At 39.7% G+C, this 24,466-nt stretch overlaps 1 protein-coding gene across 1 annotated transcript in view; it reads left to right on the forward strand.

Moving 5' to 3' along the window:
* Window positions 1–9,978: 9,978 nt before the first annotated feature.
* The window catches only part of LOC140850310 (WASH complex subunit 2-like), an 83,963-nt gene continuing 69,475 nt past the window's right edge, over window positions 9,979–24,466 (forward strand). Inside the window, 3 exon segments of the mRNA XM_073240050.1 lie at window positions 9,979–10,086; window positions 10,472–10,636; window positions 22,548–22,610. Coding sequence (XP_073096151.1) covers window positions 9,979–10,086; window positions 10,472–10,636; window positions 22,548–22,610 — 336 coding nt within the window.

Consider the following 24,466-nt stretch of genomic DNA (forward strand, 5'->3'; position numbering starts at 1 on the left):
ATAGCCAAAGCAACCTTGAGAAGGAAGAATAAAGTAGGGGGGATCTTGCTCCCCAATGTCAAGCTCTACTCCTAAGCCACAGTAATCAAGACAATTTGGTACTGGCACAAGAAAAGAGCCATAGACCAGTGGAACAGAATAGAGACTGCAGACATTAATCCAAACATATATGGTCAATTAATATACAATAAAGGAGCCATGGACATACAATGTGGAAATGACAGTCTCTTCAGCAGTTTGTGTTGGCAAAACTGGACAGCTGCATGTAAGAGAATGAAACTGGATCATTCTCTAACCGCATACACAAAAGTAAATTCGAAATGGATCAAAGACCTGAATGTAAGTCATGAAAACCTAAAACTCTTATAAAAAAACAGGCAAAAATCTCTTGGACATAAACATGAGCGACTTCTTCATAAACATATCTCCCTGGGCAATGGAAACAAAAGCAAAAATGAACAAGTGGGACTATATCAAGCTGAAAAGCTTCTGTACAGCAAAGAACACCATCAACAGAACAAAAAGGCACCCTACAGTATGGGAGAATATATTCATAAATGACAGATCTGATAGAGGGTTGACATCCAAAATGTATAAAGAGCTCACACACCTCAACAAATGCAAAGTAAACAATACAATTAAAAGATGGGCAGAGGTGCTGAACAAACACTTCTCCAAAGAAGAAATTCAGATGGCCAACAGACACATGATAAGATGCTCCACATTGCTAGTCATCAGAGAAACGGAAATTAAAACCACAATGAGATATCAAGTCACACCAGTAAGGATCACACTCATCCAAAAGACAAAACAACAACAAATGTTGGTGAGGTTGTGGAGAAATGGGAACCCTCCTACATTGCTGGTGGGAATGTTAGTTAGTTCAACCATTGTGGAAAGCAATATGGAGGTTCCTCAAAGAGCTCAAAATAGACTTACCATTTGATCCAGGAATTCAACTCCCAGGAATTTACCCTAAGAATACAGCAGCCCAGTTTGAAAAAGATAGATTCTCCGCTATGTTTATCGCTGCACTATTTACAATAGCCAAGAAATGGAAGCAACCTAAGTGTCCATCAGTAGATGAATGGATAACAACATGGATGGAGCTAGAGGGTATTATGCTCAGTGAAATAAACCAGGCAGAGAAAGACAAGTACCAAATGATTTCACTCATCTGTGGAGTATAAGAACAAAGAAAAACTGAAGGAACAAAACAGCAGCAGAATCACAGAACCCAAGAATGGACTAACAGTTACCAAAGGGAAAGGGACTGGGGAGGGTGGGTGGGAAGGGAGGGATATGGGTGGGGGAAAGAAAGGGGACATTATGATTAGGATGTATAATGTGGGCGGGGGGGGCACAGGGAGGTCTGTGCAACACAGAGAAGACAAGTATTGATTCCATAGCATCTTACTACTCTGATGGACAGTGACTGTAATGGGGTTTGTTGGGGGGACTTGGTGAAGGGGGTAGCCTAGTAAACATAGTGTTCTTCATGTTATTGTAGATTAATGATACCAAAAAAAGAAAAAAAACAGCATGGGATTTTGACTTCAGGTCTATCGGATACCAAAGCTCATGTTAAATTAGTGAGTCCTGTATAGATCTACTGTAATACTTACACTAGCAACACTGTGAATGTGCACAGGCAGAGGAGAAAGCCATGTATCTGTTGTGCTTTGCCAAGGTCACAAATCTTGGTGTGACTGCAATTGCAATAACTTCCATTTAGAGTCTCCATGGTAGCTTCACAGGTAAAACTTAATCTAAGCACTTCTAGGTTATATTATGCTCCGTCAAAATCAGCAAACCTCCTCCCCTGTCTATTTCTCTTTGGAATTAATTCTAACCTCAGGAGTTTCCACAGTCTAAAACTATTCATGGGGACAAACAATGCTGCATGACCTTCAGTTGGTTATGTTCAACAGAACTACAGGACTAGCTGAGAGTACCAAATCAGCTCCCAGATATCAGCAGTTGCTTTCTAATTCTTGGTGGGCTTATAGGTTGTGTTCAAGCTTTTGCAATTACAAAGAATTCTGCATTGAACATCCTTGTTCATATGTTTTTCATATTGTTGGAAATGTATCTTCATGGTAAATTTCTCAAGTTGGTATTCCTGGGTGAAAAAATACATGTATAATTTTGCTGGATATTGCTAGCTATTGCCAAGTTCCCCTGCCGTTTGGGCTGCATTCCCACCAATACTGTGCTAGAAAGGCTTTCTGCACAGCCTTAACAGAATGTGCTGTCATACTTTCTAATTTTTGCCAGTCTGTTAGGTGAAAAAATAGTATGTGTGCTGTTTTAATTTGCTTTTAATTTTTGAATATTTGAGCATATTTTTCTCAGGTAAGTGCCATTTTTCTTTTCTTTTTTCAATCTTCATTATTGAGTTTTTGATCTTTTGCCACTCAATTATGAGGAGTCCTTTAGGTGTGAGGGATTTTAGTCATTCCTCTGTGAGACATGTTGTACATATTTTCTTCTGGTTTGTCCATTGTCTTTTGACTTTATTTATGATGGTTTCTTGGCCATGAAAAAAGTTTATTTCTATGTATTTAAATTTATCAGTCATTTCTCTTAATGTTCTGTATTTTGGGTCCCAGACTTTTTCCTACAGTGAGGTTACAGAGGAAGTTATTCATGTTTTCTGCTATTACTTGTATGGTTTCATTTCTTACATTTAGATTTCAATCCAGTTGGAATTTATTTTTATGTCAAGTGTTAGGTATGGTTCTACTTTTATCTTTTTCCACATGGTTAACCAGTTGTTTCTGCACCTTTTTTGTAAAAGCCCATTTCTGTACCATTTTCTTGAGATGCCACCTTTATCAATATTCTAAATTTCCAAATAGATAGGGTCTATTTTGGGGCTTTCTCTCCTATTCCACTGCTCTGTTTGTCTACCCATGCACTGATACCACACTGTTTTAATTGTAGAGGCCTTATAGTGATGCCGGGGTTCTTGTTTGCGGAGCCGAAGAATGAGCTTCACAAACAGCCAAGGTAGGAGAGCAAGGTACAGGCTTTTATTTAGAGATAAAGTGAAAGGACAGAGCTCCTGGCTCATGCCAGGAGGGGACAAGAGAGTCCATAGTGGTGCGTTGTCTAGGGGGTTTTATAGGCAGCTGAGGATTTTTCGAGAACATGGAAAAACTTAGGGGTGTGAACTTATTAAGTGGTCCCTGAATATTTAGAATTAACTTAACACAAGTAACTTCCTCCGATAATTTCTCTCTGAGATAGCAGCATCTTGGTCTGGGAGCATATGAAACAAGGCCACCTGCTCAGCCCCCAAGGTGCGCCTAGATATTGTTTGCTAAAGAGTAGGTTAAGAATTTCTAACGTCTCAACTTCTTGGGTATTAAAATGCAATCTTATCTTTAAGATGGAATCCTTCCTGCCTTTTACTGTGTTGTTTATGCCTGGGCTTACTTGCTAAATTAGTTACCCAGTTTGCAGAATCACTTCATCAGATCTGAAGGAGGAAAGACAGCACATAGGCCTGGGCCTTTTAGTATGCTAAAGAGAACCTTACACATGATTATAAATGGTTAGCATAATAAAACATGTGCTACTCTTTTTTATCTGGGGAACATTAACTGATTTCACTGAACAATGATTCTAGAGCTCAATGTTTAACCTAGAGTTTTAGTAGGGAGGTTTCCTTTCATGTAGTTACATTGCTCTGACTGCAAATATCTCTCCCTGCCGCCTTCGGAGGCCCTCACCCTACTCTGACTACATCCACAGTCCCTGTCTCAATAGTACGTTTTCATGTCTAGTAAAGCTAGTCCCCCTCAGCCTTCCCTGTTCATTGCTTTCCTAAATATTCTTGCATGTTTGTTTTTTTTCTGCACTGCATTCTCCCTAAAAGAGCCATAACCTGAATTTAATGAGGAAACAGAGAAACCAAATTTGAGGGTGATTTTATAAAACAATAGGCTAGTAGTCTTCAAAAGAGTTAAGGTCGTGAATGAAAAAGATAAAGGAATTTTCCAAGATTAAAGGAGCCTAAGGAAACATGACAAGTGAACTGTGTGCTCCTGGATGGAATTCATCACGGGACACAAACAAGGGATGAGATTTGAGTGAGGACTGTAGGTTAGATAATAATAGTGCACTAATACTAATTTACTGGTTTTGATTGTACTGTATTTATGTCAGTGTAAGTCCGGGGAGAGGAAATTCCAGGGCAAAATACCTCTAAAAATCAAAATCAGTCAAAGGGAGAAATAAAGTTTAAAACATGTTTATTGCTTACAAACTGCACTCCAGGGTTCTCTCTCTCCTCTGCTCTGGAGGAAGGAAGCAAGCAAGCAAGCAAACCCCTCCCTTTAACCTCTCTGATTCAGACACACCCTTGGTTGCCCAGGTAATTACCCATTGATATGAAGATGAACTTCTTTCCAGCCCTGAGGATATGCAAATGCACTAAAGCCAGGCAAGATATTCTGGAAATGTTACAATTTTACCCACAGTAACTTACAAACGTTTGAAACTGGATAAAATATATATGGGAATTCTTTGTACTGTTTTGTTAACTGGAAAACAAAACCTGAAATGAATTCAAATGAAAAATAAAACATTAAAAGAAAAATTCAAACCGTATATAATAATTACATATAATAAATATACTCTATATAATACATATTCATTATGAACATTTAAATATACAGATTATATATGTTTATTTATATATATATGTTAGGGTCCAGGCTTCCGAGGCTTCCCCAGAGAACAAACTACACAGGCATAGAGATGTAAATTCAAGCAAAGTCTTTATTCAGCCAGCTAGCTGGGGTCCAAGTCAGCCCGATGCAGCGGGTCTCAACAAGGACCCCGAGCACTCAGAGCCAAGGGTTTATATAGCAATTTCAAAGCACTTAACTCATAGCAATTTTCTATAACTATACATTATTCTTGCAAGACATATATCCTCGGGTAAAGCAAGGGCAGGGTAAGACTACTCCTCAATGGTTAGGGAGGTTCTGCACGATAAGCTTGGTATGTAAGATTAACTGACCAAGGTTACCTGACCAAGGGTCACAGCTGCCCACCACCCGGTGCTCATGATTAACTTGTTTTTCAAGGCCTTACCCAGGCCCAGGGTTTGTTTTTTTTTTTTTTTTTCCTCTGAGTCACACTCTCAGAAAATGGTTTCTAGGTTTCTAAGATGGCTATGCTTATGCTAATTTACTAATCTTACTAATGCTTAGATTCTACATTTCCCCACTTTCCTTTGACCATTCCAATCATGGAATGTTTGTTTCTTCCTGCTGTGCGAGTGAATGATACTGCAGTCTCAGCATTAGCACCTGAACAGCACTCACTCTTTCCCTAACAAAGGCTATTAGCTGGTTTAAGATACAGGGACCTAAAGTGAGAAGCAGTATAAAAATAAGCAAGGGCCCTGCCAGGGTGGCTATCAGGATTGTAAACCATGGGGATTTAGTAAACTAGGATTCAAATAGCCCTTGGATGGCCTCTCACTCTCTCTTCCTTTGATCTGGTCTCTCTCTAAATTTAGACATTGAATCTCTTACTATTCCGGAATGGTCTGCTGTTAAGGTTTAGCTAAGTTTTATTAGTTCTTTTTCCTGACTCTTAATGCTCTCTGCACTCCTTTACAATATATATGTTTCTTTATATATAAAGCCAATCTCTTTACCAAATGCAGGAGTTTCAGATTTGCAAATGGAAAGAGTGAAGCATATGGGTGAGTAAACCTAATCCTGACAGGGAGCATTTCCTATAGTAGTTTAGGTTTAATTAAACTGTGCCTTCAAGAATTGAACTCATAGGAGGGTTGCAATGTTTTTTGATAGATGTAACAGCCACTTCTGACAAAGATTTTGGTTATTATTTGAGGGTGCAGGCTGAATGCCTGACTTATGATGTATTTGGGTGAGTAGCTGAACCAAGGGGAGGTAGGTGCTTAAAAGAAAAACAAAGGATTGTTGGTTAAACTGAAAATTTCACTTGAAGACCAACAAGATGACAAATAATCTCTTAGATGTTGAAGCATGTATTTTCCCTGAAAAATATGCTTCTTTTCTGGCAAAATCTTGTGTCAGATCATATTATTGAGAGAGAAACTGAGATAAATATATGGGAGTATTACTTAATATCTTATAGTACCAAAAATCTAAAGACCTGTAGCTGATTTAAAATTCCAACACTTGTAACTATGTAAACGATTGTGAACTTTTCAAAATGCACATGAATTTAAGTTTTATATACTATATGATGCGTAGATTTTTATGAATTTTCAGGCATGGTTATGGCAGTGTAAGAATTCTCTAATGTGAGAACAACTTCAATAAAAGACAATACTGAAAAACACGAAAAGGTCTATGGGAGAAGGGCCAGTAAAGACAGCAGGATTAATCCACAGGTTTATCCCAGGAAGGGGAGTTCAAGATGGCACCATCCCAGGGGAGGCAGGAGGGGTTCTGTCAAGAGCATGGTTATCAGTCCTGGGCAAGAGCAGGGATTGCTTTACCAGACTGGAAGAAAGGGGTTGAGGGAGCACAGAGCCTGTTGTTTCTGTTTGCTCTGCATTGCTTCTCACTGCTTATGGTTAACAGTCCCAAATGTATGTTTGGAGACACACTTCTTTCCATTCTGTGTAGTCTTGGTAGAAGTACTAATTAGAGGAGTGGGAATATAACCTAAGGAATGCCAGTTAGATTCTATTTATCTTAGGAATTTGAAACTTGAAAAGAAAAACACGAAGGCAAATGATTAGAGCTGAGTCATTCTGATGACAGTGGCTCAAAGGACATTATGAGTTTCTCTAGTTATGCTCTTCCCAAAACATGTCTGCTTAGCTGTTCCTTAAGTTCTGTAAGCTTTGTACTATCTTTACAAAAAATTGTATTTTCTTTGAGTTTCCAGTCAAATTCTGTTTTGTGCAAATAAAGAACTGTGAGATACGGAAAGTGTACACACAGAAACCCTTTAGGTACTAGGTGAGAAGAGGAAGTCTGTTTTCTCTCACAGAGGCAGGTGGGTTGGATATGTTGAAAAATGTGATGAAGTTTATAGAAGGGAGCTGATCAAGGATAAGTATAAAGATCAAGGATAAGTTAAAAGACTGCTAATCAGTGCTGAAGGTCCAACCAAATTTGCAGAATACGAATTTGTGGTGATTTCTTTCAGGAACTTAGGTGCAGAAAAGGAGAAAGGGTATAGTTGGACTGATTTAAAGTTAGGAGCTGGCAGAGAGTATGTGTCAAAACATAAAGTGAGGATATTAAAGGACTGTCAAGGAAGCTGAAGGCCAAACCATGGGCTCTAGGCAGCACAGGCAAGGAAGTAAAGCTAAAAGGGTGGAAAGGGGGGGAAAGAGGCATTGAGAGACTGAGGCTTGGGTTAGTTGAGAACAGACCAGTGAACAAGAGAGAGATCTGAAAGTTTAAGAGGCTTTTCTATAGATTTAGAAGTAAGAAAGTTTCAGGTGGTAAGATCCAGGTGCAGGTGATGAGGAGCTTTGAGAAGTGGGATATAGATTAAGGTTGTTAATGCACCTTGAAGCCAAGTTCATCCACACAGTGACCGAAGTGGCCCATGGTGATGTTAGATAACTTGATAACTCATTCGTCTCAATTTTACTAATCAAATTCTGAAGTTTTTGGATTTGGGTTTTTTTTAATAGTGGGATGTCAACATATTGATTTGAAAAATAAATTTATATATGAATATATAAATTCTTATGAGTAACTATTGCTGAATGTTTTTTGTCATTTTAGCTACACCTTTAGGAGATATTCCTATGTAGGACTTTAAATTATATTTTTGGACAATGTCATTATCCATAGTTTCATACATTTTATTTTTTTAATTTTAAAATTATTTTTGTGAAGTGATTTTATTTTAAAAATTAAAAAATTTTTTGAAGTGTTGTTTACATAGTTGACATACAATATTGTATTAGTTTCAGGTGTACAACATAGTGATTCAACAATTACCCTACTAAATGCTCGCCATTGTAAGCATAGTTACCTTCTCTCAGTATACAAAGTTATTATAATATTTTTTACTATATTCCTTATACTGTATTATTTTTAATGATGACTAGCAGGTTGGTAGATGGCAACTGAAAAATGTAGTTCCCTTAAGAAAGACTAGCTACACTGTAACGTAACGGCTAACTGTGCGGGTTCTTGGTTCTGCCTCTTTACTGACTGTCTAACCTTAGTTATCCTTCCCTGAAGTTACTTAGCTTTTTGTGCCTCAGTTTCCTCAACTACAACATGGGAATAATAGTACCTACCTCCTAGGGTCACTGTGAGAAATAGGATTTAAATAAAATGGGAAATACTGAGCACTTCATATATGTTTGCTATTATTAAGGGGGAGACAAGATACCTAAGTAAATGACAATACAAGGTAATCCTTTGATATTACATATGAAACATATAGAAAGTAAATGAGGGGCATATAAACTATACTGGGGATAATCAAGGGAGTTTTGTGGTGATAGAGGCAAAAACAAAGAAGTCCAAGAGTTAGACAAATGGCACAGGAGAAGTGGTCAGATCTGTTGAATGCCCATGGTATGGCAGGCACCGTGCTAGCTGTTATACAAATATTATCACATTTACTATCACATCCCTGCGGATAATTTATTTGTCTTTCACTGCGGAAAGCTCAGGGAGGTTCGATAACTTGGTCTTGGGCACAAAGGCATGGGATGAAATTGGGATCTTTACTTTAAAAAGTAAGTTTAAGTAGCACAAGAGGGACTCAGCAGAAGGAACTTCAAGAAAGTGTGAGATAAAATAGCTGATCATTGAGCATAGTGGGGAGATGGGAGAGTTGAAGATGCATTTGCAGGAAGGGATCAGATTATATAGGGTTTTTGCCCGCCGTATGAGAAGCCTGGACTTGAATCTCTGGGCAATGCCAAGGGAGTAAAGTATTTTAAGTAGGCCCTACAAAGTGAGTTGACATTAAGCATGTTACCAGAAGCATGATGACAGCTAGATAGGTCATTCTCCATTTACTGAGCACCTGTATACCGGCTCTGCGACAGGCAGCGGAGGTGCAGCATGGAAGGGGCTCAGCAGGGACGAGCTTTTCCTCCTGCCACATCCCCGACGTCTAAAGCCCTAGACTGGTTCCACAACTGCCCTTTGCGCTCCTCGGGACGCGCGGGCTGGCTGTGTGCTCCAAAGGCTGATGACGGCGCAGTCATCTGCGCTTTTCGGTGAAGTGTGACCGGACTGACCCCACCCCTCCAGCGCCGCCTGGCGTCCGAAGCCTTACGTTCTCCAGCTTCGCCCCCCAGCTTGCATGCCGCCTACCTCCCGTCCCCAGCGGAGGCCGCAGATTCCTTCCGGCTGCGCCACACGCCCGGTCACGTGCGTGTGAGTTCCCGTGAGTTTAGGTCACGTGCTGAGCCCGACCTGCTTGGAGCTCGGCTTCCGGAAATCTTCGTGTGTGGGAGGGTGTGGTTCCCGCGCGAGCCGGCGCAGCCTCACTGCCGGGATGGTGAGGAGGGCGGGCCGCGGTCTGGTCGGGGTGGCTCGGGCTGCGGCCTCCCTGCGGCTCAGCCCCTCTTCTTGTCCTTTTCGCTGCAGAACGGGACAACCCCCGACCAGGAGCGGACACCGGCGTCGGAGCCCGTGTGGGAGCGGCCCTGGTCGGTGGAGGAGATCCGCAGAAGCAGCCAGAGCTGGTCGCTGGCGGCCGACCCGGGCGTGAGAGGCTGGCCCCAGGGACCGGAGGGGAGGGCAGGCCGCCTGGGATGGCCCCCGGCCTGCGAGCTGGAGGATGGAGCCTTGATTCCCTCAACATCCAGTGCGCCCCGCTGCTTCTGGTCTTAACGCATCCCTTCTCTCCCTCGAAAACTCCACTGTGGCGGTCTCTTGGCACCAGGGCGGGGGCTGACCGTAGCCGCTGAGCGCCCCCACTCTGCCTGCTGCCCAGACGCGGAGTTCTTTGCCTGATTTGGGGTTCTTAGCGATGCACCTGAACGGGGCAGATAGGTTTCCGCCGCGCCGGGGGATGACTGTGGCACTGGTGAGGCGGTTCCAAGTTGGGACCTGGACTGATTCGGGGGTAGAGCCGTCAGTATGTGGATATCCTTGCATGGTACTCCTCAGGGCAAGGACCCAAGACGCTCAGAACTGTGATTCTTAAGTCCCATATGAATAGCACTTTCTGGATCAGAGTGGCAGTTTTATTTTACTCTTTGTGATCCCTGTACAAATGACAACCAAATAGGACTTGAAAATTCCTCCGGAAATAAAATAGCAAGTACTCGTTGACTCCTTGCCACTGTTTTGATGAGCTTTGGTGATGTCTTTGAATTGTTTGGTTTTAGTACCGTCAGAAATGATCACTTTCACATTTCAATACACGTCAACACACAGAGGTGAATGGGAATGGGTTCTTGTTTTGACACACAATAGATGCATAAAATAGTGATACTACTGTACGTTCATTTTTTAAATAGCTACTACAGTTTCTGCAGGAATTTTCACAGCAGATTATCTCTAGGACCCATGAAATCAAGTAACAAGTGGATGGACTAATTCAGGAAACTAAAGCCACAGATTGTCGCCTACATAATGTCTTCAATGACTTCCTTATGCTGTCTAATACCCAGTTCATTGAAAACGTGAGTTATTACTTAGTTACCTCGAATTTACACGTAATACTTTTTCCTAGGAGCAGGAGTCATTGTGATACTATGTAATCTATTATTAGGGTCCCTCCCAAATTTTGATAGACACAGTGGTTCTGGGTAATTGAAGCTTCTTTCTCTAGGGTTAATCCGTTTTTTAAAATCACTAAAGTGAAGAAAATATTTTTTTGCCAAGCCTTTAAAAAGTTTAATAATGAAATTTCCTCATATTCTAGTCTTTCCCTTAGTATTGAGAATAGCTAGCAGTTGTGCTGAATTGTGTGGCCCTCAACCCTTGTGCACATTCTGTAAGGAGAGCCATACTCCTGCTCTAATCCTTTGGACACCAGCATGTGGTTGCAGTCACTGTGTCCATATGTTCTGATAAAGTATATTATAGGCCTATATGTTTACTTGGAATATTCTCATTAATGTTTTGTTGTTATGGCCAAATCTGGTAAGACTCATCCTTAAACAATTATTGAGCTTTAACCTGTGTGTGATTTTTGTCTGTATATTGTATTTCAAAGTGCTAGGCCCTGGTAATACATAAATTAGAGCCTTTTTTAGAGAAGATTACAGTTTTCTGTTACACTATAGTAATAGAAAGGGCTCAAGTGTGGCTGGAGCTGGGTGAGTGAAGAGGCTGTTAAGAGATGAGGATGGAGTGGAAACTTAAGTTGATCTGTATTTCTCATAGGGTGACTGACTATCAGCATTACTTAATTTGTGAAAAAATGATTTTGTTAAAGTTGGCTATCTCCTGAGACTGTTAGATGTACAGTAATAGAAAAGATTTGGAAAATGGAAGATTGTAAAAAGCCCAAGAATCAGGATTAAGATAAAATACTGTCATGTAGGTATCTTATGCATCATTGTGCATTTTTTAGTAGTTTGGGTTGAAATGCTACTGCTAGTAGCTTTTTTAGGCGCTATGTGTGAAATAAAGATCTTAATAAAATTCTTAGAAATCTCTTTGTCAGTAAGTTTAAAATGTAATGAGAATTCTAGTAAACTCTGTAGTTATTTTCTGATTGTCTGTACAGAATGTCCGTGCTTGGTCCTGAGCATCTTTCTTACTGGAAGAGGAAGTTTACAGGACTCACCTCTACTACTGATAGATGCAGCCCCATCAGGTTTTCACTAAGCTGAATTTGGTGTCCTCTTAAATATACTTGTTGCTCTCATTCTGTGCCTTTTCTTGCTGAATTAGGTGCCCAGCTCTTCTCTGTAGTCAGTGTTGCAGCTCTAGATTGGGCAAGGAATAGAACTAGGAGGCTTCTTTTGTACCTGATGTGCCTGTATCCCATTGGTACTCGATTGATACCTGATTGATCTTTGACGATGGGGGTGAGTGGGGATTACAAATTTCTCTTTCTGAATCACAGCCTTTAGGCCTTTTTTTTCTCCAGCTGTTTTTTTTGGCCAAGTTTTCTTAGATTCTGAGTTTTCCATGATTTAGTTTTTGTGGGGTTTTTTGTGTGTTTTCTTGACCTTTTTCTTCCTTTTTTTCTTTTTCTTTCTCTTTTTTTCTTTTTTATAATAGTTCTTTATTTCTGTTCACTTCTTGGACTCCGTTTTCCATCCATTTCTCCTGCCCCTTATGCCTCTTCCCCTTCCATCTGCCACCAGAATTCCACACTAGATGGGCCTGTTGTCATTGGCAAATTTATCTGTTCCCCAGGCCTCATTATGCCATTACATGTTCTTTTCATTTGTGGCAGAGCATAATGATATGGCAGAGCTAATGCTTAATAGAAGTCTGAAAAAAATCTACATACTGGAAATACATATGGCAGTGATTTAGCTTTTTATGTGTTTTCTTCAAACCCTGTCACTGGTACTCATTCATGTATTATACTTCTGGCTTGAATGATGGTGCTATTTGGTTCATGGCAGTTTATTGGAAAGAATTTCAAAGTCATGTTTCTGGATTTTAGTAATTAACCTGGAGTAGCTACCAGGTTGCAAACTGCATTACAGAGTTGTGAAACTGAAGAGCAATCAGGACTTTCTAGGGCAACAGAAATTAGTACCTTTAGTAAAGGCTTAAGAGAGGACTCTGAAGGGGGAGAAAGACTAGTTAACAGTGGCTAGTGCATAAATGTGTTATCAGAAAGGAGTACAGTTCTTAAAGCTTCATTAATCTGTTAATTTAGGAATTTGACCTGAAACATTGTGACCTAGTTAATGACTTCATTAGTAGCATGCCCCACAATTACAAGTCTACATTTTTTTATGTGATTTGATACATTAAACTCCCCTACTAAATCAAGCCCCATATTTTTGTTAAATGTTTTCCTTGGGCTCGGCACAAGCCTTATATGTGGGGACTTAGTGAGTATTTGGATGAAGGAATGAGAAAACAGATGAAAAGGGCAAGGGCTGTATATGATCTGTTAAGAAGTCCCTGGCTTCTAGTCCCTTTTTCTCCAGTTCCCTACCTTCCCCTCTTATGCGGTCTCCCCAAATGAGGAAAGATCCTTTGAGGGGAAATACCAAAAATTGTTCACAATTCTGGGAATAACTACCTGATTTTAAAATTACCAAAAAACATGTGACGCTTTGAGTTCAGCCTGTTAAGGGCGAAGGAATTTAGGGTTAATTGTCTGCTGGGTACTGAGTACTTGAGATACATTGTCCAAGTCACCCTTGAAAGATCCCAGGGGATTCATGTATTTGTTGGTTTCTTAGATGTCCTGTTTGACTTTTCCAGCTGGAGGCTGCTGATGTGATATGAGGCAGTTTTTAAAGGTGGGCAGGAAAAAAAGTAGGGTGTTGGTGCTGTTTAGACTTCAGTGTGAAGCTCAACCTTTTAGGTGAATTGGTCTTGCTATTTAAAGTCTAAGGTGACCTTGGTAGCTGCTATGTCTGGAAGTCTCAATTTTAAGATAAATATTTTTTTGTTCTTGTCTGAAAATCATCCCCCAAATTTTTTATTTTTATAGAACCATTAGGAAAAAACCTAGAAAAAGAAGCAGCATCAGAAAATTTTAGATGCTAGCCTCCTAGCATCTTTTTGGCGTATAGTCCGAATGCCTTGCAGACGTTGGGCTTTCAGTTTTTTCCTTTCTTGTTAAAAAAGTAATGAACACTCGTTGTAGGAAGGATTGACATAGTTAAAAAGTATGAAAGTATGAAAGAGACATACCATTGAATGTTTTGGCATATGTCTTTCTTTCTAGTCTTTGCTTTTTTTTTACTTTAACCTTTTCTTTCTTCACCCCATCTCTCTCTCTCTCTCTCTCTCTCTCTCTGTGTGTGTGTGTGTGTGTGTGTGTGTGTATACATATATATATATTATTTTTTTTGTAGGCCTCATTTTTCTTAATATTAACTTATAAGTCTTTTAACACATCTTTAAGACTTGTGAACTTAGTTGTTCTTAATTCCTTTATATGACTGTCATAATTTAACAATCCTTTGATATCAAATTCTTTAATGAAATTTCATATGTCTATGAAAAAATGGGTAATAGTCACACTGCTAATAATACACATCACCCTGCACTGACAGATTTTAATAATTTGCCATATTTGCATCAAAGGAACCAACTCCCTATTTTTATTTTTGCCTTAACTCTACACATTTTGGGTGAGGGTTCCTTTGTATCTCTGCCTTTTTATTCTTCCTGCCTAGAGTGGATACATCTGTATGGCTGTGTAGGAGTGCGTGTTGTGTAGGCTGAGGTAGGGGTTGTGTTTTGTGTTTTTCCCTTTTCACTGACTGTGTGTATGGGTGTATATGCATTTGTGTGTGTTCTTATGAATCTAAAATCATGCTTACATGTGACTGTCGGCCTGTCTCTTGTTTCTGTCTTTTGTTTATTTGCTGTATGTGAGCATCGCAATCTTAAATATGAGATTTCTCATAATAGTCTTATAGGTACTTAATAGGTACTTCTCATAAGTCTTAATAGGCAAGTCCCCACGACTTCTTTTTTTCGGAATTGTCATGGTTATCCTTGGATTTGTGAATTTGAGGATTTTGCTAAATTCCACAGAAAATCCTATGGCATAGTGATTGGAATTACATAGAATTACAAATTCAGTTTGTGACTGTCCACTAAAATTTGTTATAAGCATCTTACTGTTTGGATTTATGATTATTCTTGTAACTAAATTTCAAGAAAAATAATTCTTTAGTCAGAAGATAGGAATATTTAAAAACATTGATTGAATTGGCAGATATTTTTAAAAGGTGGACAATATCCACTGCTGGCAAAGGTTTGGGAAATGGGTATTTGAATACATTGGTGGTGACAGGGTGAGTTATTACACATTTATGGATAGTAATCCTGAAGTACCAAATAAGATTAAAAATCAGCTTTGTCTTTTGGTATAGCAATCCTATTTTGGGAAGCCTGTAGCAATAAAAGGGCCAGGGCCTAAGAATATATATGTTTATATGTTTACAGCAGTTTATAACACCAAAAACTGGAGCAATGTTTACCAATGAGGAGCTGTCAAATTAGTTATGGTGAAGTTCATGCCAAAGAATATTACGCAGATATTTAAAAAACTGAGTCAAATCTGTATTCATTGATCTGGAAAGTGGTTTATGAGAGCTTTAAGTAAAAAACTGGGGCAGAGGAATGTGATTGGTTGCATTTTTATTCAGAAGCAGAAAGGATGGGAGAACTCTGAATATTTGCTTATGTCTGTGTGTATTTGCATTAGAGCCACAGAAAACATAAAGGCACCCACACCAAGCTTACCTTAGTTATTCTGAGGTTTATGTTGGATGTAGGGATGGAATGTTTTTAAATATATTCTTCTCACATATATCTTTAAATTGACTTAGTTTTAAATGAGTACAATTAACATACCATAAAATTCACCCATTTAACAGTTAATACAAGCCAGTAGGTTTTAGTATATTCATGTTTTGTAACCATTACCAGTATCTAATTTCAGAGTGTTTTCATCACCCCACTATTTATAACACGCATATTTTACATTGGTAGCTTAAAAAACAATAAAAAGTTAAAAGAAAATCACAACAAGTTGCCAGAACAATAGCCTTATTTCAAAACAGAGGCCTGCCTGCCCATGCTGTCTAAGTCAGTCAGATGCCTGGCCTTCTAGCAGATCATTCGTGGGGTTGGCCTGCTTTCATAAAAATGGGATAATAAAAACTTACCAACCATTTTAAACAAGAGGGTGAAAATAACTTTAACCTTTACCATTTCCATTGCTCGAAATACTAAAAGCTCTTGTTACCTAGTAGATAAGTTCTCCTGGATGACGACCTCAGTAGCCTCACATTTGAGTACCTGTATCATTGCTCTGTCTGCATTAAGTATGAGGTTAAACAAAAAGGTATGAAAACTGGTATCTTACTGTTTTGTGACTCTTGGGTCAGCAATGAGTTTGAGCTTTCCTTTTTTCCTCTTTTCTATTCATTTGAAGTTCTTAATATCTTTTCAGTGGGTGGGTAGTTTTCTTTTTTATTTTAATGATTTTGCTACCATTAATGTACAATTACATGAACAACATTATGGTTACAAGACTCCCCCTATTATCAAGTCTCTACCACATAGCCCATTACAGTCACTGTCCATCAGCATAGTAAGATGCTGTAGAATCACTACTTGTCTTCTCTGTTATACTACCTTCCCTGTGTCCCCCCACCCCGCCACATTATGCATGCTAATCGTAATGCCCCTTTTTCCCCCCTTGTCCCTCCCTTCCGACCCATCCTCCCTGATCCCTTCTCCTTTGGTAACTGTTAGTCCATTCTTGGGTTCTGTGAGTCTGCTGCTGTTTTATTCCTTCAGTTTTTGCTTTGTTCTTATACTCCACAGATGAGTGAAATCAGTTGATACTTGTCTTTCTCCACCTGGCTTATTTCACTGAGCATAATACCATCTAGCTCCATCCATGTTGTTACAAATGGTAGGATTTGTTTTCTTCTTATGGCTGAGTAATAATATTCCATTGTGTATGTGTGCCACATCTTCTTTATCCATTCATCTACTGGTGGGCACTTGGATTGCTTCCATTTCTTGGCTATTGTAAATAGTGCTGCGATAAACACAGGCGTGCGTATGTGTTCTTGAAACTGGGCTCCTGTCTTCTTAGGGCCTAGGAGTGGAATTCCTGGGTCAAATGGTATTTCTATTTTTAGTTTTTTGAGGAACCTCCATACTGCTTTCCACAGTGGTTGAAGTAATTTACATTCCCACTGGCAGTGTAGGAGTGTTCCCCTTTCTCCCCATCCTTGCCAACATTTGTTGTTTATCTCATTGTGGATTTAATTTGCATTTCTCTGATAATTAGCAATGTGGAGCATCTTTTCATGTGCCTCTTGGTCATCTGAATTTCTTCTTTGGAGAACTGTCTCCAGCACCTATGACCATTTTTTAATTGGATAATTTGATTTTTGTTGAGGTGCGTGAGCTCTTTATGTAATTTGGATGTCAATCCTTTATCAGATATGTCATTTATGAATATATTCTCCCATACTGTAGGATGTTTTTTTGTTTTACTGATGATGTCCTTTGCTGTACAGAAGCTTTTTAGTTTGATATAGTTCCACTTGTTCATTTTTGCTTTTGTTTCCCGTGCCTGGGGAGATATGTTCATAAAGAAGTTCCTTATGTTTATGTCCAAGAGATATTTGCCTATGTTTTTTCTAAGAGTTTTATGGTTTCATGACTTACATTCAGGTCTTTGATCCATTTTGAGTTTACTTTTGTATATGGGGTTAGACAGTGATCCAATTTCATTCTGTTACATGTAGCTGTCCAGTTTTGCCAACACCAGCTGTTGAAGAGGCTGTCATTTCCCCATTGTATATCCATGACTCCTTTATCGGATATTAATTGACCGTATATGTTTAGGTTTATCTCTGGGCTCTCTGTTCTGTTGATCTATGGGTCTGTTCTGGTGCCAGTACCAAATTGTCTTGATTACTGTGGCTTTGTAGTAGAGCTTGAAGTTGGGAAGTGAGATCTCCCCTGCTTTATTCTTCCTTCTCAGGATTGCTTTGGCTATTCGGAGTCCTTTGTGGTTCCATATGAATTTTAGAAGTATTTGTTCCAGTTTGTTGAAGAATGCTGTTGGTATTTTGATAGGGATTGCATTGAATCTGTAGATATCCTTAGGCAGGGATGGCCATTTTGACAATACTAATTCTTCCTAGCCAAGAGCATGGGATGAGTTTCCATTTGTTAGTGTCCTCTTTCATTTCTCTTAAGAGCATCTTGTAGTTGTCAGGGTATAGGTCTTTCACTTCCTTGGTTAGGTTTATTCCTAGGTATTTTCTTTTTTTGATGCAATTGTTAATGGAATTGTTTTCCTGATTTCTCATTCTCCTAGTTCATCGTGTATAGGAAAGTAACAGATTTCTGTATATTAATTTTGTATCCTGCAACATTGGTGAATTCAGATATTAGTTCTAGTAGATTCAGAGTGTAGTCTTTAGGGTTTTTTATATACAACATCATGTCATCTGCAAATAGTGACAGTTTGACTTCTTCTTTACCAGTCTGGATGCCTTGTATTTCTTTGTATTGTCTGATTGCCGTGGTTTGGAGCTCAAAAACTATGTTAAATAACATTGGGGACCAAGTTGGCATCCTTGTCTTGTTCCCTGTTTTAGGTGAAAAGCTTTCAGTTTCTCGCTGTTAAGTATGATGTTGGCTGTGGGTTTGTCATATATGGCCTTTGTTATGTTGAGGTACTTGCCTTCTAAACCCATTTGGTTGAGAGTTTTTATCATGAATGGATGTTGAATTTTGTTGAGTGCTTTTTCAGCATCTATGATGATAATCATGTGGTTTTTGTCCTTTTTGTTGATGTAGTGGATAATGTTGATGGATTTTCGAATGTTGCACTATCCTTGCATCCATGGGATGAATACTACTTGATCATGATTGATGTTCTTTTTTATGTATTTTTGAATTCGTTTTGCTTATATTTTGTTTAGTATTTTTGCATGTATGTTCATCAGGAATATTGGTCTGTAATTTTCTTTTTTTGTGGCGTCTTTGCCTGGTTTTGGTATTAGAGTGATATTGGCCTCATATAATGAGTTTGGGAGTATTCCCTCCTCTTCTACTTTTTGGAAAACTTTAAGGAGGGTGGATAAAAGGTCTTCACTAAATGTTTGATAACATTCAGCAGTGAAACCATCTTGTCCAGAAGTTTTGTTGTTAGTTTTTTGATTACCAGTTCAGTTTCCTTGCTGGTAATTGGTCTATGCAGATTTTCTGTTTCTTTCTGTGTCAGCCTTAGAAGGTTGTATTTTTCAAGAAAGTTGTCCATTTCTTCTAGGTTATCCAGTTTGTTAGCATATAATTTTTCATAGTATTCTCTCATAATTCTTTGTATTATTGTGGTGTCCATAGTGATTTTTCCTTTCTCATTTCTGATTCTGTTTATCTTTGTAGACTCTCTTTTCTTTTTGATAAGTCTGCCTAGAGGTTTATCTATTTCGTTTATTTTCTCAAAGAACCAGCTCCTGCTTTCATTTATTCTTTCTGTTTTATTCTTCTCAATTTTATTTATTTCTGCTCTAATCTTTATTATGTTCCTCCTTCTACTGACTTTGGACCTCATTTGTTCTTCGTTTTCTAGTTTTGTTAATTGTGAGTTTAGACTGTTCATATGGGATTGTCTTCTTTCATGAGGTAGGCCTGTATTGCAGTATACTTCCCTCTTAGCACAGCCTTCACTGTGTCCCACAGATTTTGCTGTGTTGAATTATTGTTCTCATTGTCTCCATATATTGCTTTATCTCTGTTTTAATTTGGTCATTGATCCATTGATTATTTAGGAGCATGCTATTAAGCCTTCATGCGTTTGTGAGCTTTTTCGTTTTCTTTAATTTATTTCTTGTTTCATACCTTTATGATCTGAGAAGCTGATTGATACAATTTCAATCTTTTTTACTTTACTGAGGCTCTTTTTGTGGCCTAGTATATGATCTATTCTTGAAAATATTCCATGTGCACTTGATGAAAATGTATATCCTGTTTCATTTGGATGAACTGTTCTGTAGATGTCTGTCAGGGCCATCTGTTCTAGTATGTTGTTCAGTGCCCCTGTCTCTTTACTAGTTTCCTGTCTGATTGATCTTTCCTTCAGAGTGAGTGGTGTGTTGAAGTCTCCTAAAATGAATGCACTGCATTCTATTTCCCCCATTAATTCTGTCCGTATTTGTTTCACATATGTTGGTGATCCTGTGTTGGGAGCATAGATATTTATAATAGTTATGTCCTCCTGTTGGACTAACCCTTTATCATTATCTAATGTTCTACTTTGTCTCTTGTTACTTTCTTTATTTTGAAGTGTAATTCGTGTGATAAAAGTACTGCAACTCCTGCTTTTTTCTCCCTGTTAGTTGCATGAAATATCTTTTTCCATCCGTTTACTTTCAGTCTGTGTATGTCTTTGGATTTAATGTGAGTCTCTTATAGGCAGCATATAGATGGGTCTTGTTTTTTTGTCCATTCAGTGACTCTGTTTCTTTTGATTGGTGTACTCAGACCATTTTTTTATGTTTATGGGGATTATCAATAGGTATGTACTTATTGCCATTGCAGGCTTTAGATTAGTGATTACCAAAGGGTCAAGGGTAATTCGCTTAGTATCTAACAGGCTAATTTAACTCATTTTGTATGCTATTACAAATACAACCTAAAGGTTCTTTTTTTTCCTCCTTTTTATTCCTCCCCCTTTCTTTATATGTTAGGTATCATATTCTGTACTCTTTGTCTATCCCTTGATTGACTTTGGAGGTTGTTGATTTGATTCTGGATCTGCTTAGTAATTAATTGTTCTACTTTGCTCTGGTTTTATTTCCCCTGGTGACATCTGTTTGGCCTTAGGAATACTTCCATCTATAGCAGTCCCTCCAAAATACACTGTAGAGGTGGTTTGTGGGAGGCAAATTCTTTCAGCTTTTGCTTATCTGAAAATTGTTTAATCCCGCCTTCAAATTTAAATGATAACCTTGCCGGATAGACTATTCTTGGTTCAAGGCTCTTCTATTTCATTGCATTAAATATATCATGCCGCTCCCTTCTGGCCTGTAAGGTTTCTGTTGAGAAATCTGATAATAGCCTGATGGGTTTTCCTTTGTATGTGATCTTTTTTCTCTCTAGCTGCTTTTAAAAGTCTGTCTTTAGCCTTGACCTTTGCAATTTTAATTATTATATGTCTTGTTGTTGTCTTCCTTGGGTCCCTTTTGTTAGAAGATCTGTGCGCCGCCATGTCTTGAGAAACTGTCTCTTTCCCCAGATTGGGGAAGTTTTCAGCAATTACCTCCTTAATAACACTTTCTATCCCTTTTTCTCTCTCCTCTTCTTCTGGTACCCCTTTATTGCGGATATTGTTCAGTTTCAATTGGTCACACAGTTCTCTCAATATTCTTTCATTCTTAGAGATCCTTTTTTCTCTCTCTGCCTCAGCTTCTTTGTATTCCTCTTTTCTAATTTCTATTCCATTTACCATCTCTTCTACGTCTAATCTGCTTTTAAATCCCTTCATTGTATGTTTCATTTCAGATATGGAATTTCTTACTGATTGAATCTCCCTCTTATTTCATCCCTGACTTCTTGAATATTTTTCTGTACCTCCATGTGCATGTTTACGATTTTTATTTTAAACTCTCTTTCAGGAAGATTAGTGAGTTCAGTTTCATTTGTCCCTTTTTCTGGGGATTGTGAGAGTTTGGTCTGATCCAGGTTCCTTTGATGCTTCATAATTCTATGTGGTGCCCTCTAGTGCCCATAAGCCCTAGTCTCTGGTGATTCTCAGCCCCTAGAGTGAGGTCGGGGATCATAGGGGAGTGGCGCTGGTGCCTGGGGGGAGGAAAGAGCTGTTTCCTGATTCCCGGCTGCAGTGTCTGTCTCCAATATCAAAGCCAGTGGGCCGAGCACACAGGTATCAGCTTCTGTGCTTGACATCTCTAGCTGTTGTGCGCGGGGCCTCCTGCCTGGCCTGCGGCCAGCACAGGGACTGCTGGTTTGTAAGCAGGTGCCATCAGGCCAGGAGGAAGGCTCAGCAGGCTGCATATCACAATGGGGGGGGGGGCCGCAGAGCTGAGTAGGCAACCAGGGGGATGGAGTGCCTGAAGCTCCTCAAAGTTCCCAACCTGCTGGGCAGAGTGCACCCAGAAAAACTTGTCCACCTATCCCTTCTCCCACATAGCCATCTCTGTGCAAACCCTCCCCCTTCAGCAGCCCTCTCATTGCTAGGAAGCCTCTCAGACCACCTGCCTTTCATTTCTCTCAGAGTAGCTGACTGTGGATCCCCATCCTGCACAAACTGCCAGAGTCTCAGCCTCTCAAGCACTCTGCCTATCCCAGCTTCCCAACCCCACCAACCTCCAGAGCACCACACAATGTAGGTTTTTCCTCCAAAGCAGACCTCCAGGGTTGGGTCTTCAGCAGTCTTAGGCTTCCACCCACTTCCGGCTCCTTTTCCTTCCTCCCACTGATGAACTAAGGTGGGGGTAGGGCTTGGGTCCTGCCAAATCAAGGCTTTCGTACATTACCCTGTTTCATGACGTCTGCTCTGTTCGTGAGGTCTGTATGCAGTCTGGTGCAGCCTTCTTTCCTGTTGCTCTTTTAGGGCTAGTTGTATTAACTGTTTTCACACTGTAGGTGATTTGGGGAGGAATTCCCTGTCTCACCTCTCACGCCACCATCTTGAATTCTAAATCTGTAGTTCTTAGTATTTATAAAATGTAATTTTTTGGTTAATTGATTACTCTTCTTTGCTTTTTGTCCCTGACCAGTGGCCCCAGGCATTTCTTGAAAAATCATTCCTTCTGGCTGTTGAAATATTCCTTCCCTGTCTTTGTCCTTTTTTATTGTATGTTGAGATCTTCCATTATGGTTTATTCCACATGATGTTTATAATTCATTTAAAAGTGAATATTCTTCCATATTTAGCATATATATGATGAAGAGGTGGAGGAGCCAGTACTCAGGCCTGAGGTGGAGAAAGCAGAACAGGTAATTGCATTGAATCTCTGTTCCATTTAGTTACTAACTTGGAAGTGAGAAATGATGGACATTTGTAATGTGTCTGGTGGGGGATGGTGGGCAAGGGGGTTATTGGAGGAAATGGGAAAGGCTACTTCTGAAAGCCCAACAATTAAAGTCTTTGGTTTGTATTTTGAAATATAGTGTGTTAAGGAATACAAACTTCCTGAATTCAGGCTTAAGAATAGAGCCTAGCAGTCCTGAGGGCCACCTCACCCACGGCAGCTCAGGAGATTATTCCGGACACTGCTCCTGGGGTGCAGATAACCACCACTGGCAGCAGATGCCGGAGCAGGGGTCATAAGGCACAAAGGGGTGCTGTTCCCACAGGAGACCACACCCGGTGTGTCCTCGACCCCACGGAGGGCTCCAGGCTATCCCGAGGGCTGCCCTTACCATGGCAGCTCAGTGGATTACCCCAGAGACTGCTCCCAGTGTGCAGGTAACTTGCACATGTAGCGGAAGCCAGAGCAAGGTCAGGAAGGCAGGAAGGGGGTGCAGTTCTGGCAGGAGCACACACCCGGCACACCTGCAACACCTGGCAGAGCTCTAGGCTATCCCAAGGGCCTCCCTGCACATGGCAGCTCGGGATTATCCCAGAGATTGCTCTTGGTGTGTAGGTAACCGACACAGGCAGCGGAGAAGGGCAAGGTGACGAGCAAGCATTAAGGGACTTTGTTCTCCCAGCAGACACACGTGCAATCACTTCTGTCCCCATGAAAAGCCAGAAGAGTCTGTTCCAATCAATAATCACTCAGAGATCCCCAGAGAGAGGGCTTGGTGAGATAGATATAACCAGTCTTCCTGAAAAATAACTCAAAATAAAAGTCATAACCATGCTGATGGACTTGAAGACAAATACGCAAGAGCTAAGGGATGAAGTCTGGAGGGAGATAACAGAAATGAAACAATCAGTAGAAGGTCTTAAGAGGAGACTGGAAGAGGTGCAAGAGATTGTTAATGGAATAGAAATCACAACAGGAATACAGAGAAGCTGAAGCAGACAGAGAGAAAAGGATCTCTAGGAATGAAAGAATATTAAGAGAACTGTGTGGCTAATCCAAACGGAACAATATTCACATTATCGGGGTACCAGAAGAAGAGAGAAAAAGGGGTAGAAAATATTTTTGAAGAAATATTTCCTGAAAACTTCCCCAAGGTGGGGAAGGAAACAATCTCTCAGACCATGGAAGCCCACAGATCTACCAACACAAGGGACCCAAGGAGGACAATACCAAGACATATAATAATTAAAATGTCAAAGCTCAAAGACAAGGACAGTGTATTAAAGGTAGCCAGAGAGAGAAAAAAGATCACTTACAACGGAAAACCCATCACACTTCTTAACAAAAACGTTATAGGCCAAAAGAGAACACCATGATATATTTAATGCAATGAAATAGAAGGGCCTTGAACGAAGAATACTGAATCCTTTTTCATTACAATTTGAAAAAGGGATTAAACAGTTTACACACAAGCAAAACTTGAGGGAATTTGCCTCCTACAAACCATCTCTACAGAATATTTTAAGGGGACTGCTCTGCATTGAAGCACTCCTAAAGCTAAATAGATGTCATCAGGAAAATAAAATCAGAGCAAAGAAAGCCAACTATCAAAGTACTCACTAAAGGCAAAAAATAAAATCAACTATCCACAAAAGCAGTCAAAGGAACACAAAAGAGTACAGAAAAAAAACAACATCTAAAGAATGGAGGAGGAAGAATAAGAAGGGAGAGAAATAAAGAATTATCAGACTGTCTTAATAATAGCTTAATAAGAGAGCTAAGTTAGATGTTTAGATAGTAGTGAAGCTACCCTTGAACCTT

The sequence above is a fragment of the Manis javanica genome, chromosome 7 (genome assembly GCF_040802235.1).
Source record: "Manis javanica isolate MJ-LG chromosome 7, MJ_LKY, whole genome shotgun sequence".
NCBI lineage: Eukaryota > Metazoa > Chordata > Mammalia > Pholidota > Manidae > Manis > Manis javanica.